This window comes from Oreochromis aureus, linkage group 20 (genome assembly GCF_013358895.1).
Source record: "Oreochromis aureus strain Israel breed Guangdong linkage group 20, ZZ_aureus, whole genome shotgun sequence".
NCBI classification, from domain to species: Eukaryota; Metazoa; Chordata; class Actinopteri; order Cichliformes; family Cichlidae; genus Oreochromis; species Oreochromis aureus.
Genome location: NC_052961.1, coordinates 7,670,125 through 7,684,008, shown reverse-complemented (window position 1 = coordinate 7,684,008; position 13,884 = coordinate 7,670,125). Strand labels below are relative to the sequence as shown.

General features: G+C 42.4%; 1 protein-coding gene across 5 annotated transcripts in view; it reads right to left on the bottom strand.

Annotated features, from left to right (window-relative positions):
* Nucleotides 1–1,658: 1,658 nt before the first annotated feature.
* LOC116322028 (teashirt homolog 2) overlaps nucleotides 1,659–13,884 on the bottom strand; it is a 111,824-nt gene continuing 99,598 nt past the window's right edge. For all 5 annotated transcript variants that reach the window (XM_039604284.1, XM_039604286.1, XM_039604285.1 and 2 more), the window contains one exon: nucleotides 1,659–5,422. In XM_039604284.1, coding sequence (XP_039460218.1) covers nucleotides 2,382–5,422 — 3,041 coding nt within the window. In that variant the 3' untranslated portion in view covers nucleotides 1,659–2,381. The remainder of the gene's footprint in view (nucleotides 5,423–13,884) is intronic.

Below are 13,884 nucleotides of genomic sequence, written 5' to 3'. Positions count from 1 at the left end.
TTATTTCTTTTTTCATTAAGAGCAACATGGACGGAGTCATGCTTCATCACTGGGCCATCTACCCAGCGCTAATGTGGAACTGCAACAAATAAAAGCTTATATTGTGTTTATATCAGGTCTACGTATGAGCGCGTTAGCATCACTGATCCCTATGACAACCAGTTTTTTGGGGGTTTTTTAACCGTGCATATGTCTGTGGGTGTGTCTGTGTTCAGTAATTAGCCATGACATGTTGCATGTAGAATGCAATTAACAGCGTTAATGTATGCAAACACTCAAAATGAATATAAAGCACCCAAAGAATAATGGGGTTATTTCACCTAATTATGATGATTATGGCACCTAAAGAATGTAGGTATTTAATAAATCACGCACTGGAAAGAATAATGTGTATTTGAAAACAGCGGATATGTATTTTGATTTGCACCTTTAAATTATTTCACGATAAGAATCTTATTAACCTTAAAAAATGCACATCCATACAAGCTTTTTGTGTACCAACAATAAATCCCACATTGACTTTGACTTATTAGGGCAAATTATAGCCAGAGACAACTAATTTCCTTCTGCGGCTGCACTGATGACAGCATTTTTCTTTAGTTAGCCTTGGGTAAGTCTCTACTAGGTTGTGCTGATTCTTCAAAATGCACTTGTAGACTAAATATGCTCTGAATAACTGCTGTGGATAGAATTACGGCAAATCAACGTGCATTTTAGATAAAAATGGAAAAAGTATGTGCTGCAAAATGCACAGCCTCGCTTTAATGAACAAAAAAACCCCCAATAGTATTCTCATTGTTTCTCTGCAGAGCATTCTGCTGCAGCTTAAGGACAATGCTTGCTTCAAACAAAAAAAAAAAAAGAAGTAAGTTGCTCCTTTAAAACATAATGGCCCCACAGACAAATCAGAGATCCATCGGCGAAGAAAGGCACTAAATAATTTATAGCTTTAATCTGCTCACTGAGGTGTGTGGTCTTTGACAGTAATTATAAATGCAGGGAGAAATTATAGCTGAATACTTTAACTGCATTAGGAGTCATCTGATGAACAACGTGATTGCCTGCTCATTTCCAACAATAGGGGGCAAGTTGGTGTCACAGCATTCAAATCACCACAGTGCCCATGTGCTTTTTCCCATTTACCATCAAATGTCAGTTGCCTGTTATAAAATAGAGATTTGATGGGTGGAGGTAATTGAGGACTTGATTGCTTGAAAAAAAAGATGAATTGCATAAAATGTTTATGAATTTAGGAGGCAATTATTTTTAATAGCCTTGAAATAATAGAGCTGGAGGAAATATGTTTAATTGTTATGATACCATCTTGCGGCAGCATTCACAGGAAAGCAATAAAGTCTGACAACAAGATCTTTGAAGTGTATCTAAAAGTCATAAGGTAACAAATGAGTGTGGCGTGCTCTATAGTGTCGTGATGTTGTTCTTTGTCGTGTATAGGTTCTGTGTGGCCTGCAAAGATTTCAGTTTATGTTTCACAGTATTTTACAGGTCCACACATTCAGCTGATACAGTGTGAATAACCGGAAAGGCTATATTGTAAATGAATTATATTATTATTGTGAATCATATCAGCTGATTATTCTGTGCAAAAGTAGGAAAATAATCAAATTAAAAAGGGAGCCAAAAAATACAAGGCATTATCAAATGTTAACTCTTTATTTGAATAAGTAAAAAAAGGTGCAGGTATCACAGGTATCATCTGCCTTTTTGTTATCCTTGTTGCATGAAACACACGTTTTTTTTTCTTCTAAAATATATTTACATGTGAAAGAGCCTCATTCTGAAACTGTCTAATTTATTTTTGAGTCATGTACAGGATCCGAGTCTAAACTGGTGATTAAATTTTTATTAAAGTGCTTTTTTCCCCCCCTCGTCTATCGTTGCAACACGAAACATCTTTACATAGCAATACACTGTACAGGTCTGCATGAGTGTGGTCGCGTTATCAGGCTACCTGCTTCAACAGCTGCACGTCTGTGCGGCTGGACTGTATCACAGAGGTTGTAAAGTACAGTTAGGTCATTATTTTGTCTTTGAAATACAATTGAAACTTGACATATCATACAAATAAATAGTAGTCATAGCCAGGGCTATTGCATGCAAACATCAGCAATAATGTTTCTTCAAGCAGTAATACATTTCATTACTGGTGATGCATTTGAGCAGGGTGCAAAAGTATCTCTTAGTGTTTCCTTACACAAATTCTAACCAGTGTGTCTTTGCTGTAATCCATTAATTTTTTTTTTAAGTCGTTACAATGCACACTACACAATGATAATTGAAAAATGGTTGAATTATCTGACCCGTGTATTGAAATAAAAAGGCAAGAAAAGGAAAAAAAAAGGTGATGGTAATATGAAAAACTACTCCTTGTCCATTTCCACATATTGTGAATGGTTGTCAGGGGATTTGCTGTGAGTTTTACTCAAATGGAGTTTGACTGCATGATTACTTGCAAATGTCCGACAGCAGAGCTTACATTTGAATTTTGAGTCAATGTCCTCCTCTGCGACTAGAGCCTCTGTGGCTCTGACGCTGAGGGCCTTCGACAGTTCTGGCTCCTCTACCTTCGTCTGGTGCTCTACCGGCATTTTGCACATGTCTTTGATTTGGAACCCGAGATGGGATTCCAGATGGGAAATGAATGTGGTGGGTGACCTAAACTGGGAAGCGCAGTCATTGCAGTAGAAGACTGGGTGGCCCGTGTCCATGTTCTTCAGGAATTTGGTCCCTCCCGTTTTCCGCAGCTGGTACTTTACATTTGCTAACCAATGGCTTATGGTAGTCATGGACAGGCCAGTGAATTTAGAGATGTGCATCCGTTCCTGAGGGCCGAGGTCCGAGAGCAAATACTTTCCTTCAGAGGTCTGGAAGAGGCTGGAGGCAAACTGAGCTTGCAGGATGAGAAGATGGCGCGGATTCCAGTTTGACTGTCTACCTTTACGCTTGTGGACGGAGTACACCTCCGCTGAGACATCTTCGAAGCGCCTGACATCCGATTCCAGTTTCATAGATGGAATCCTTGATGGTATTGATGGTTTTGGAGTGGTGGCTTTCGGAAGCACTTTAACCATATCGGCGATATCAGACAGAGCATATTTCTGTGGCATCGGTGCGGAGGGCTGCACTAGCAGGGAGCTCGCCTTGTTGTGTTTAGATTTCGTCAGATCTATTGGCTGGTCATCGCTAACAAAGAGAAAGGTGTTATCGCGCTTATTTCTTACAGGATTTCCGAGCATTAAAGCCGACTTCTCGCTGCTACGATTAATGTCAGCAAACATAGACTGTGTGTGAGCCGATAGTTTATCTACTCTTGAGTTATTGGGCTTATTTGCTTTCCCCAGATGATTGTTCAGAACTGACTGCAGTGCACTAAGAGGGTTTATGCCAAGTATATCCGGAGTGTCACTGAGAGGCTCTGAAGCAGTGCTGCGTCCATTGCTGGCAGTGGGGCTCGGTGTCTTGCCTCTGTCGGAGAAATCTGGGCTCAACTTTCCTTTGATCGCTTCACTCCCTTCATTCACACAGTCTGCATCAAGCTTTGAAGAGGAAGAGGAATCGTCCTGACAATCGCTGTCATCATTCTCCACCAGATCAAACTTAATATTCTGACTTTCTTTACCATCGCTAATGCCAACCTTTTCTTTTTTGATGTCCACAGTCTGATGCTGTCCCTGGGGAGCCTCAACTCCCACAGCACTGTGGTATAACTTCCCCTTTGGGGCAATCGGTCTCAGCTTGTGGTTGAACGTCTGCTTTAGCTGAGTAGGTGGAGATGCTGAGAGAGGGGCGCTTTTGATGATGCCAGAGAGCTGATAGGCAGCATGAATGCTTGGGTAGGCACTCCAGCTCGGTGTCCCTGTTTGAGCTTTATTTATGGCAGAGGCCACTGTGTTGGCTAAAGATTTAAGAATGTCCCCTCCTCCACCTGAGTCCTGTTCAAGATCCTCCTCACGTAGATAAGGGTACTTAAAAGTCCCATTGCCGGCCTTTTGATCCTCGCTCTCTTGCTTGTCATCTTTAGTATCACTTTCTTCCATTTTGTCTGAAGTACCTTCCCCCTGGCTATCCTTCTCACCGTTCCCTGGGGAAGGATTTTTTGGAGACACTTTTTCTCCTTCAGTGTCACTGACAGCAGGCTCAGCCAAACCCTGGATCTTCTCTATGGCCAAGGGGTCAAGGGCTAACTGTTTACCCTTTTTAGAAGCTGAGTTTGTAACTTTGATGAAGTGTCCAGTAACCATCATATGTGTGGTCAGTTGCTGAAGGGTGTCATGGGAGCTTCCACACTCCATGCATTTCAGAATCTGAGATTTGCACGTCTCAAACTGCCAGGTGTAACTCGCTCCATTCTGATATCCATATCGATTGTTGTTGGCGTTTGCAATGCTGGCAGCTCGTTGTGCCTCAGTGTAGCCAGACACACCAGTCGTGGAGTCAGGGGAGCAGGGCCTCGTTGTTTCGAAAGCCCGTTTCTTTGCTGGTGCCAGTAATTTGGGTGTGATTACTGGGATTGGCTCTTTTAAAGGCACTTTTTGGTAATGCTTAGTTTTAATCATATGGACACTCAAATCCTGGAGCGAGTCAAAAGAATGGCCACAAAACATGCACTTCAAAACTTTCTGCGCATCCTCCTTCCCTTCCATGTCTTGCAAGTTTCGTTTCCTAGATTTGGAGGACGAGGCAGAGGAATTACTCTGTTTGCTGTGGTTGTTGTCTTGGTAGTGCCCGCTCTTGTTCATGTGAACTGTCAGCTCAACCAGAGTGTCATAAGCAGCGCTGCAGTCCTTGCAGCGAAATCGGCTGGCTCCCGTGAACACCGAGCCACAGGGTTTGGTGGTTTGCCTATAGAGGTGCACAGAGCTAAAGAGGTTGGGTTTGGTTGCAGGCTTTGGGGAGAGTGTCTGCTGCAAGGTCTTAGAGAGCGCGTCCTGGTGCCAGTCAAACTCACTCTTGGTGCTTCCATTGGTGCTGTCACAGTTGGCTTTGCTGGTGTTTTTGCCAATTTTCAAGTCCATTCCTATCCCCGTCCAATAAGAATCCGCGAGAAAGTTTGCATAGGCCGCCCTCATTTTCTCCAAGCTGCTGCCCGTCTCTTCTTTATGCTTGGAGCTGCTGCTTTCTTCATCTCGCTGACTCTCAGGTGGCGATGAGGTTTTGAAGTCTGAGAGCCTGTCACTGCTGTCGCTAAGGCGCGATTCCAACTCTGCCTCTTGATTGGAAAGGACACTAATGGGAGAGTTCTGGTTGCTGTAAGTGTTAGTGCTCTTGTTGTCGAGCTCTCTGTCCTCAGACACTTTGGGGCTGGTCTTCTCTGAGCATTCCTCTTCAGTCTGAGTGTCGTTATCTCCGTCTTCTTCAGCGATGGAATCCTGAAGAGCGGCATCTTCATCGGGCACGTACACTAAAAAAGCAAGAGAGATAGCGTATAACATTAAAAACACACTGTGAAACAACAGTTTTCCTAATTTATAATTTCTAAACAATCTATACAGTGAAAGCAAAAGTCATTCCAGAAAGCATAATGGCGATTGCCTTGTGCCTTGGGAGGCTGCTGAGTATAGGTGGACATAATGTTTCTGCTAACAGACTGCTGCTGGTGTAACAGCACCATTTGATTCACGACAGGCCATTGACTTAGTGCTGTGTCCAAGCTTTCCCTGGCCTCAAGTTGAGATGTTTACAACAATCATTGGCCACTGAGTGACAAAAGGAAATTGATTCTTCTGGGGCTTGTTGAGCGTTATTGCAAATGACCTATTCCACGGTGATTATAGATGCCTCAAAACTGCAATGAAAATGTAAGCCTGCTGTTCTGGATAACATCTTAGACTCCCCGAAGCCACTTGTGAGGAATGGCTTAACATAAACTGAGATATTATAACATCCCTCAGTGATTTAGAAATAAATTAAAAGCCATGGCTGAGAAAAATGAGAATATTCGGAATATTCTTTCAGCATTCTGTAATTTAACATCGGGCAACCGATTTTGTTGATAGCAAAAATAAAAATATATTGTAAATACGACGCTGGTCCCGATGCAAATGTTGATCACGCTGGTGGAAAAGTGATTCAATTATCAGTGCTAAAACCAGACAATTATACAAAATTTCAAAAGATTACTGGCAATCTGTCAAGTCATTATATTTTCCCTGACAGTCTCATAAACAGCAATTACTTCTTTCATTATTCACCTGTTCATTCTCTCAACTCATAGAGCACAAACATTATTGCTTCAATTAACAGATAATTAAACAACAGTATTTCTAATTGACACATTTCCCATCATCCAATTAGTGGAAACTCTGACTCAGCACAGAGCCGTGGCTGCAGGGTCTGCGTGGCATATGAAGACGGCTACAGAAGATTATTACAACCTTTCTGACAATAACTGTTTCCGATTATTTTAAATCTAACTACCCGGCAACCCACGCCAACAATATCGCAAACAAAGTTTGCATATCTGTTGAAGACATCCTGCAGTAAATGCAGTTTGTCAGAGTTGTCACACATCTGAGATATTTTCCGCCTCGTAGTCGTGCTGGAAAATGTGCATTTTGGGAGAGACGCGGCAGATGTGCTCCGAGTTAAATATGAATAGGACATAACAGCCCTGTCCAGGCACTTATGCATTTCATGTGGTTAATATTTCTCTTCTGAATAAAGGGGCACTCCATGAGGGGATGACTGAAGCCGAGCACTCAGAAGTCCCACACTGGGCAGCCCATAGAATGTCTTCGTCTTCTCTGCCTTCTGAAAGTAAGACTTTTTTATTATCAATATTTCACAAGTGCCTCAAGAGAAACCCCGGAGATGAACTGCTTGCTAGCTAATGGATGGAGATGGAGATGGGATTCGGACTTTCAAAACAAACATCGAGCACAGGGCCTGGCGAACAAGAGCCTGTACACACACACACACACTCAAGAGCCCCAATGTGCTGTGACCTTGATCTACCGCAAGAGAAATGTTTTGATTGGCCAGCCGAGGTCTGTGATGGCCTCCGAAACACCCTTGATGCTAAGGGAGAGAGTTGTCAAGAGCACAGAGGTATGTTTTATTTATAGTCTTATATATAGTATTCACAGTGAAGGAGAACACCAATGGCTTTGACAAGCAGCCAGTTGATGTCATCTCTCTTCAAAGTCATCACTAAAGCTGAAAGTATAGTGAGAATGTACACCAAAGTGGGGGGAACAGTATTTTCCAGTCTGGTGGTGGTTAAAGGAAAATTGTTCACTCCTTGATCAGACCATAATTTACAGTGCAGGCCATTTTCTGCATATCTCCTGTGCCTAGAAATTTACTGCCCTCTTAGTAAAATAATTGTGCATTTGACAAAGAAGGGATAAACACTGGGTTCCTGGAAATACGACGAAGCTGTACCGACTTTAATGTGAATGTTTGTCCTCATCTTAGTATTTGAGGATGAAATTGACAGAGATTAACAGCTGCCCTTCCTGCTGTTGTACGCCTTTCTATCAGATGCCCCGAGTAGCAGACATCCTGAGGCACCAATTAACCTTCTAGAGGGGATCATTCCAAGATACCCACATGTCTAACTCCGCTTCTCACACCATTTGTAACTGTGCTTTGCCAGCTCTTGATCTACCACAGAACTGCTGCCATGCCAAGCTGCATTACTCTGTAATCCAAGAGCACACTCAAGGACAATGGGAAAACAACCAAACACCTACGAGAGTGATCATTGTATTGTGACAAACATGTTTGTCAAGTGATATGCTTCATAAAGCAGCATTGTTCAAAGCATAAGCACTAAGTTGTGTATCATCTTGTAAAACAATAGCGAACAGCTATTTCTAGTTCTTCTTGTTTTTTCATAAATCAGAAAGAATAAGAAATGCTGGCTTTGAAAATGTTGTCTCAGAGTCCGAACGAGGCAACTCAGCTAGCCTTAGAAAACAAGAGGCTGGCATGCCTTGCTTGAGATTTAGCATGTCATAAACTGCTGTAAAGCCTCCAATCTGTGTCACTACAAATTTATATCTTCAGACAGAGATATGCAAAGGTCAAAAAACCTGAGGTGTCCATCATAAATCAGACGGTTGAAGTGTTTATAACCTTTATCCGTTAGAACAGACTCTTGGCATAGCGAGGCTGGGATTTACAGAAGCGGCAGCCTGTTTCTGAGCCAAAAGCTTTTTCCCCATACATCCAGAGAAAAACAGCTAACTGCACAGAAAATAATAGATTATATTTACTGCTACCTTCATGGTGGCATGCTGTCCAACAGGGCCGGTGTTAAAAGCGTACATGAGATTATATTTACAACTCAACTTTCAGCATTAGTATCTTCATCGAGCAAAATCCCCTCTCCCAGAGGAAGTGAGTCTATTCAAAATGCGTCAGTCATTGTAGAAATGTATGTGACAGCTGTAAAAGGGCATTCTGTTTCCGATATTAACATGCCAGGAGAAACTTTTGTAATGGTGAGAACATCAACATTTATCCCTTGGAAGGTCAACATTTCCTTCATTAATCTGACAAGCCACAGAGAGTTAGCAGCCTGAGGAGCTTAGCTAATGGACAGCTGCAATACCCATCGCAGGACTTTGTGAGTATCCGAGGTAACACTATCTTCAGAGAAGATTGGGTAATTCATAGGTGCCAGTGACAGGTCTGCACGTCTGCGCCACTTTCCCCAGTGCTCCCCGGTTGTCTCAAGCTACAGTTTTTGCTGCTCGCAAATCAATATCTCTTTTTACTTCTCATTGATTGCATAGCGGTGGGACCAACCTAAGCAGGACTGTTATGACATTTCTAGATTTCCCCCTGTCCTTGGAACAATCAATTACACGCGCATGGCAATCAAAACCTCTTTGCAAAATGAACCTGCTCCATGACATTTTCATCTCCCGGATTTATGCCACGTGAAGAGAAAAAAAAAGGAAAGAGAGAGAAGGAGATAGAGAGAGGCCTGCTGGATAGGCAGAGCACACAGTAACAACGCAGGTCAGGACTGAAGCTTCTCTCCGGGTTGTCTGTAAATGTAGTACTATGTATCTGTTTCCACTTTGTGCTTTCACTCACATCTAAGCAATGTACCCAGTTAACTGCAGCTTTACGTTGCGCAGCACTTAGTCACCGTCTGCTCATCTGTTGTTATAAATAGGTGGGAAATGTCACTCAGAAAGTACTTGCTGTACAAAACATAATTGCAAACAAAGTTGTGAAGTTTTTTCTCCTTTGTCAATGTTGGAAACAGCATGATGTGTTTATAAAAGTCACCACGATGCGATTTCTTCAGTGAGCTATCATTAGAATGAGACGCGCACATGCCACAAGGTTTAATATTTGACAGTGATATCTGACAAACTCGGTGAGAAGTGCACGTCAAGATCAAACAGATACATTGTCAGACATCCTGATGATAGTCCTGATGACACATCTGAAGTTAATTCTGAACTGAATCACATGAGAAACGGCGAAGACCTAATTCTGAGCCCCGAAGCCATCTGTAAAGATCTGTAAACACCTCTCTCTTCATTGTTCCCTGTCAGGAAACAGTCTCCCCGAGCCCAAGGACACTGCAGAGTAAAGAGAGAACAATCACACGCAGCCTGCTCCCTTTGACAAAATTTGTCTGGAGGTTAATTGATATCACAGAATGAAACAATTTTTGAGTTGCTTTTAAATCAGAAAGTGCCATTAGATCCTGTCTGACCTATTATTTAGTTTGAGCACTTTTGTGTTAAATGATTCCAATGATGCAGTTAACAGACTTGGAAACTGTGCAGACAGACCGAGTCCTTATCGTGTTGTATTTAGCTGCAAACGGTTATTAAGAATACTGCAAAAAATATAAAAGACTAGATAATGTTTTAAAAGCAGCCACGAGTCCCTGCAAAGCAGTTTTGCTGGATCTTTCTCAGGCTTTGTCTAGAAATCCATGAGACAGAAACACTGTTGTTAATTTTTGTATGCATGAAGGAGATGTAACTTAAAGCGCATTACGTACTTCACTAAACACAAGCTATTCATGCAGATAAATGCCTTGCTTTCATCCACCCTCAACTTTAATATTTAATAGTCTAATATAATCAAATAAAAACTGGAAGCTCAAAAAAGACACGGACAACTTGAGGACAGATTGTGAACACAACAAATGGCACAATGTGCTCAGATGGACCCGGAGCCAGATTAATATGATAGGATCGCAAATATGACACCATATCCTGCCATCTGGCTGTTCATTTGGGCAAAAATGATCACAATAATTATGGCAATTAATCAAAAATGTTTTCACAACCAACATTCTGTTAACTAAAAACACAGAGAACTTTGGAATGCACAATCGCTAATAAACACACACACACTCACGCGCACAAGTCGCACAGCTTTCGAGCATGTTTAGTTTGAGTTATGGGACGTTTTTATGTAATGACACAAATGTGGGAGTTAGTAAAAGTCTGTTCCTGCATGTTGCATGGATGCTAATCATGGTATTTACTGAGCCACATCAGATTGCAATGTCTAACTCCAGGAGCCCCTTCTCAACATGAAGTCACTGCTCCTTTTGATGCCTACTAGAAGCTTCTGCTCTGAGATGCATCAGTCGGCCCGCTGCCTAATTGGAAGTGAGCGGTGGGAGAGCATTGCAATCTGCACTCCAGCACCCAAGTCATCGCTTTGAACGTGCCACAGCCGCCACATTATATGATGCTGCCTGGTGTTGCGTCTCACCAAAGGGTCCCCTGTCAGCACCAGAGGAGACAATTATACATATAATGTTTCCTTCCTGTCTCGTAGGATTTTTTAAACCCTGACGGCACAAAGCCAGGTGCTGTATGCGCATATGATAACAACGGGAATTTTGAATGTGTCAGGTAGCCTGAATTTTGGAAATAGTTTTCAGTCTCTTCAATATTACCAGTTCTAATGAACTGCTAATAAGCATTGATCCAAATCTGTTTAACACAGCTTTCCACTGGTCTCTGGTTCAGTATGAACTGTACTCACACTGTGTATCTAAATGCATTTAAGAATAATCCAAAAACATATAAATCTCTAACGCTGAGCTTTCTATTTTTCACATATGTCGTATTTTGTGCCACAGCATCGATACATTTTCTTAAGTAAATTATGTGAATGGCTCTTCCTCCACTAAAACGACTGAATTTCATTAAAACGAGGGGGCAGATTTTTAAAAATCCATAACATTTACTTGGCTAGCTGTAATTAAGAAGAGCTGGAAAAAAGGCGAGTTAATGCTTTAAATTACTGGCTGCTGAATAAACCGTAATGAGGTATTTTTTGTAGCTAGCAGCACAACCAAAATCCGCAGTCTCTCGCTAACAGGTATATATAAAAAATTCAAGAACATGTATAAGCTTACAATTGAAGAGGCTTAAAAGCCTCTGCGTATATTTGCCAGATTATGGATGATCTTCTCTGCCCTAACTGATAAAGTTCCAGTTGGTGGAGCAGAAGCGGGGCTGCTTCAGCTCCAGTGTGTTTTCCACTAGCGGGAGGGGAGCAGCCTCGCGCCGCTCTGTCACTTGGTTTCTGAAGAGCCCGTGACACGGCTCTCCAGGAGCGACATGATGAGGTCTGATGGTTCCTTTCTGCAGAATAGCAGTTTACCCCTCATTCACCCTTATCAGAGAGTGAACCCATCATCTTACAGTACGCCACTCAAACCGCTTCGCATATTGGAGCTGACCAGTCGAGCAAACAGGGCGGTACTAATAAAAGACCATCTTGCTTCGGTTCAAATTTCCCTGATTGAATGTCAGTCAGGAATGTTTGCGTGGCAGCGGGGAGGAAAGTGGGCCATCGTTTAAAGGACCACTGCCTTGAACACATAAGGCCTTTGTTCGAGTTTTATGAGATACTGAGTGAAAGGTATGATGGCCTGCAGTCACCTAACGTGCTGTTTGTTTTTCATGCTCACTAGCCTGACTAAATAAAGAGGTTTTCAATTCCAATTCAATCATTTTCTGATGTTTTAGAAGCATTTTGTTATTTTGCATCTGAGTGGCAACATCCAGGATGCAATTATCCTTATTATTGAATTGAACTTTTATTTCCTTGTGATCTGGGATGCGTTATTTCATAACATAATACTACAGCATCAAAAGCCAGTGGCAAGTCTTTTTGGACGCTGTTCCATTTAGTTTTCCCTCGAGAGCAGTAGATGTATATACAGCGCATACAGTCCCCGCATCATAAACTTTGCATGAACCCTAAACACTGGCCCTCCCAAACAGCAACAGCCCTCCATCAAGGTCAGGCCTTGATGAATCTGATAGTGCAGCTGGAAGAGACTGTGTGTATTCTATTAAAACAATCTGCATTTCACTAACTCCTCCCGCCCGCTCTGTCCCTGTATAGATCTTTCATTAGATTCTGGATGGGCTCCAGCCAAAGCTTTCCTTGTACAAGCAGTTTTATGCCGTTTTCAGCAAAGGGAGGCATTTTTTTACATTCCAAGTTCATTAATAGTAGATTGCCACTTTTTCCCTTCATTAAATACAATGAGGCTACAGAGTGAATTTGCAGCTGAAGCATGGTACTGTCAGTTTCTAGTGGGACCAAAGGCTGCTTCATGGCAAGCATAAAGGGAGAGAAGCAAGGCAGCCAAACCTGGAGCTCCGTGGGACAAGACAAGCAGCAGTAAGAGAGGCAGAAACGCTTCAAAACAGCCCGCTCCCTCCTATTCAGATTCATTTTAATGGCAAATTTGTTGTCAAGTGTCCTCCACAAAATGATTAGGGCCCGCTGTTTTCTGAAAAGTGCAAACTTCTGGATTTGCCTGGTGCGCATTGTCACTTTGACAGCCCATTCGGAGAACAATGGCTGCCCAAATAGTGAAATGTGTTGGCACCCAATAGTTGAAAGTTTCCCCTCAAAACAGGCTTTCTGCTGTTTGTGGGTATTCTGCTGTGTTGATATCTAGATGTTGATTAGAATGAAAAAAGAAGCCAGTGAATTGGGCTCCCCAGAGCAGGCACATCAACCATTGTAAGAGATTGACAGTCACTCCATTGAGCCAATTATTTCTGTTCATAAGACCTGTTTCTATAAAAACTGGTTAAAGACTACAGTCATTGTGAGAGTGCCTGAATTAAGCTACTGGTAGGATTTACAGAAAACCAACAGCATTTTAATAGCTGGACTAGGGGTGCTTTTAGTGCACGAAATAATTACAGACATAATATTGTTTCCATTAACTGTAAGACTTTTCCGAATGAAAGCATAAATGGCAAATTCATCCACGATGAAGGAAACATAATAAAGCCAGGCGCAGCGCCCTATACGTGCGCAATATACGTTCATTGATAAAACACTGCAAACATATCAAAGCTGTTCAAATATTGCCACCGGAAAAGTCGGTGCAACAAAAATATTTTCTCTGCGCTATATCCTCATTTAGCCTACGAGTCAGCGGCATGACATTTCTAAGGTGTTCGGCTATAATGGAGGAGGAGTAGGTGCCGACTGCAAGACGAGTGCAGAGCCTTTTTATTCATTGCATGGGAGAAAGTGGTTAATTTATTGAAAAGAAGGTAGGCGGACGAAGCAGCGGCACGGAACTGATACCCTGCGTGGCTGTAGGTTGTGCACCGAGGGGGGAGGAGAAAGGAGTGGGAAAAGGGGGAGGAAAAAAAAGGAGGTTGAGGGAGGCGGAGACCAGAGCGACAGAGGAACGGTTAATGGAAATGAGTGACAGGCTTTCAGAATGATTTACAACGGGTGGCGCTGCGGCAGAGCCAGCGCTTGATGGATGATCCTGAAAGACGGAGACGAACCATAAATCATGTCTTTGAATCATTGACAGAGATAAAGGAGGGGGAGAAAAAGCAATGGCATTGACGTTCATTCTTCCAATAATGTACATTGACG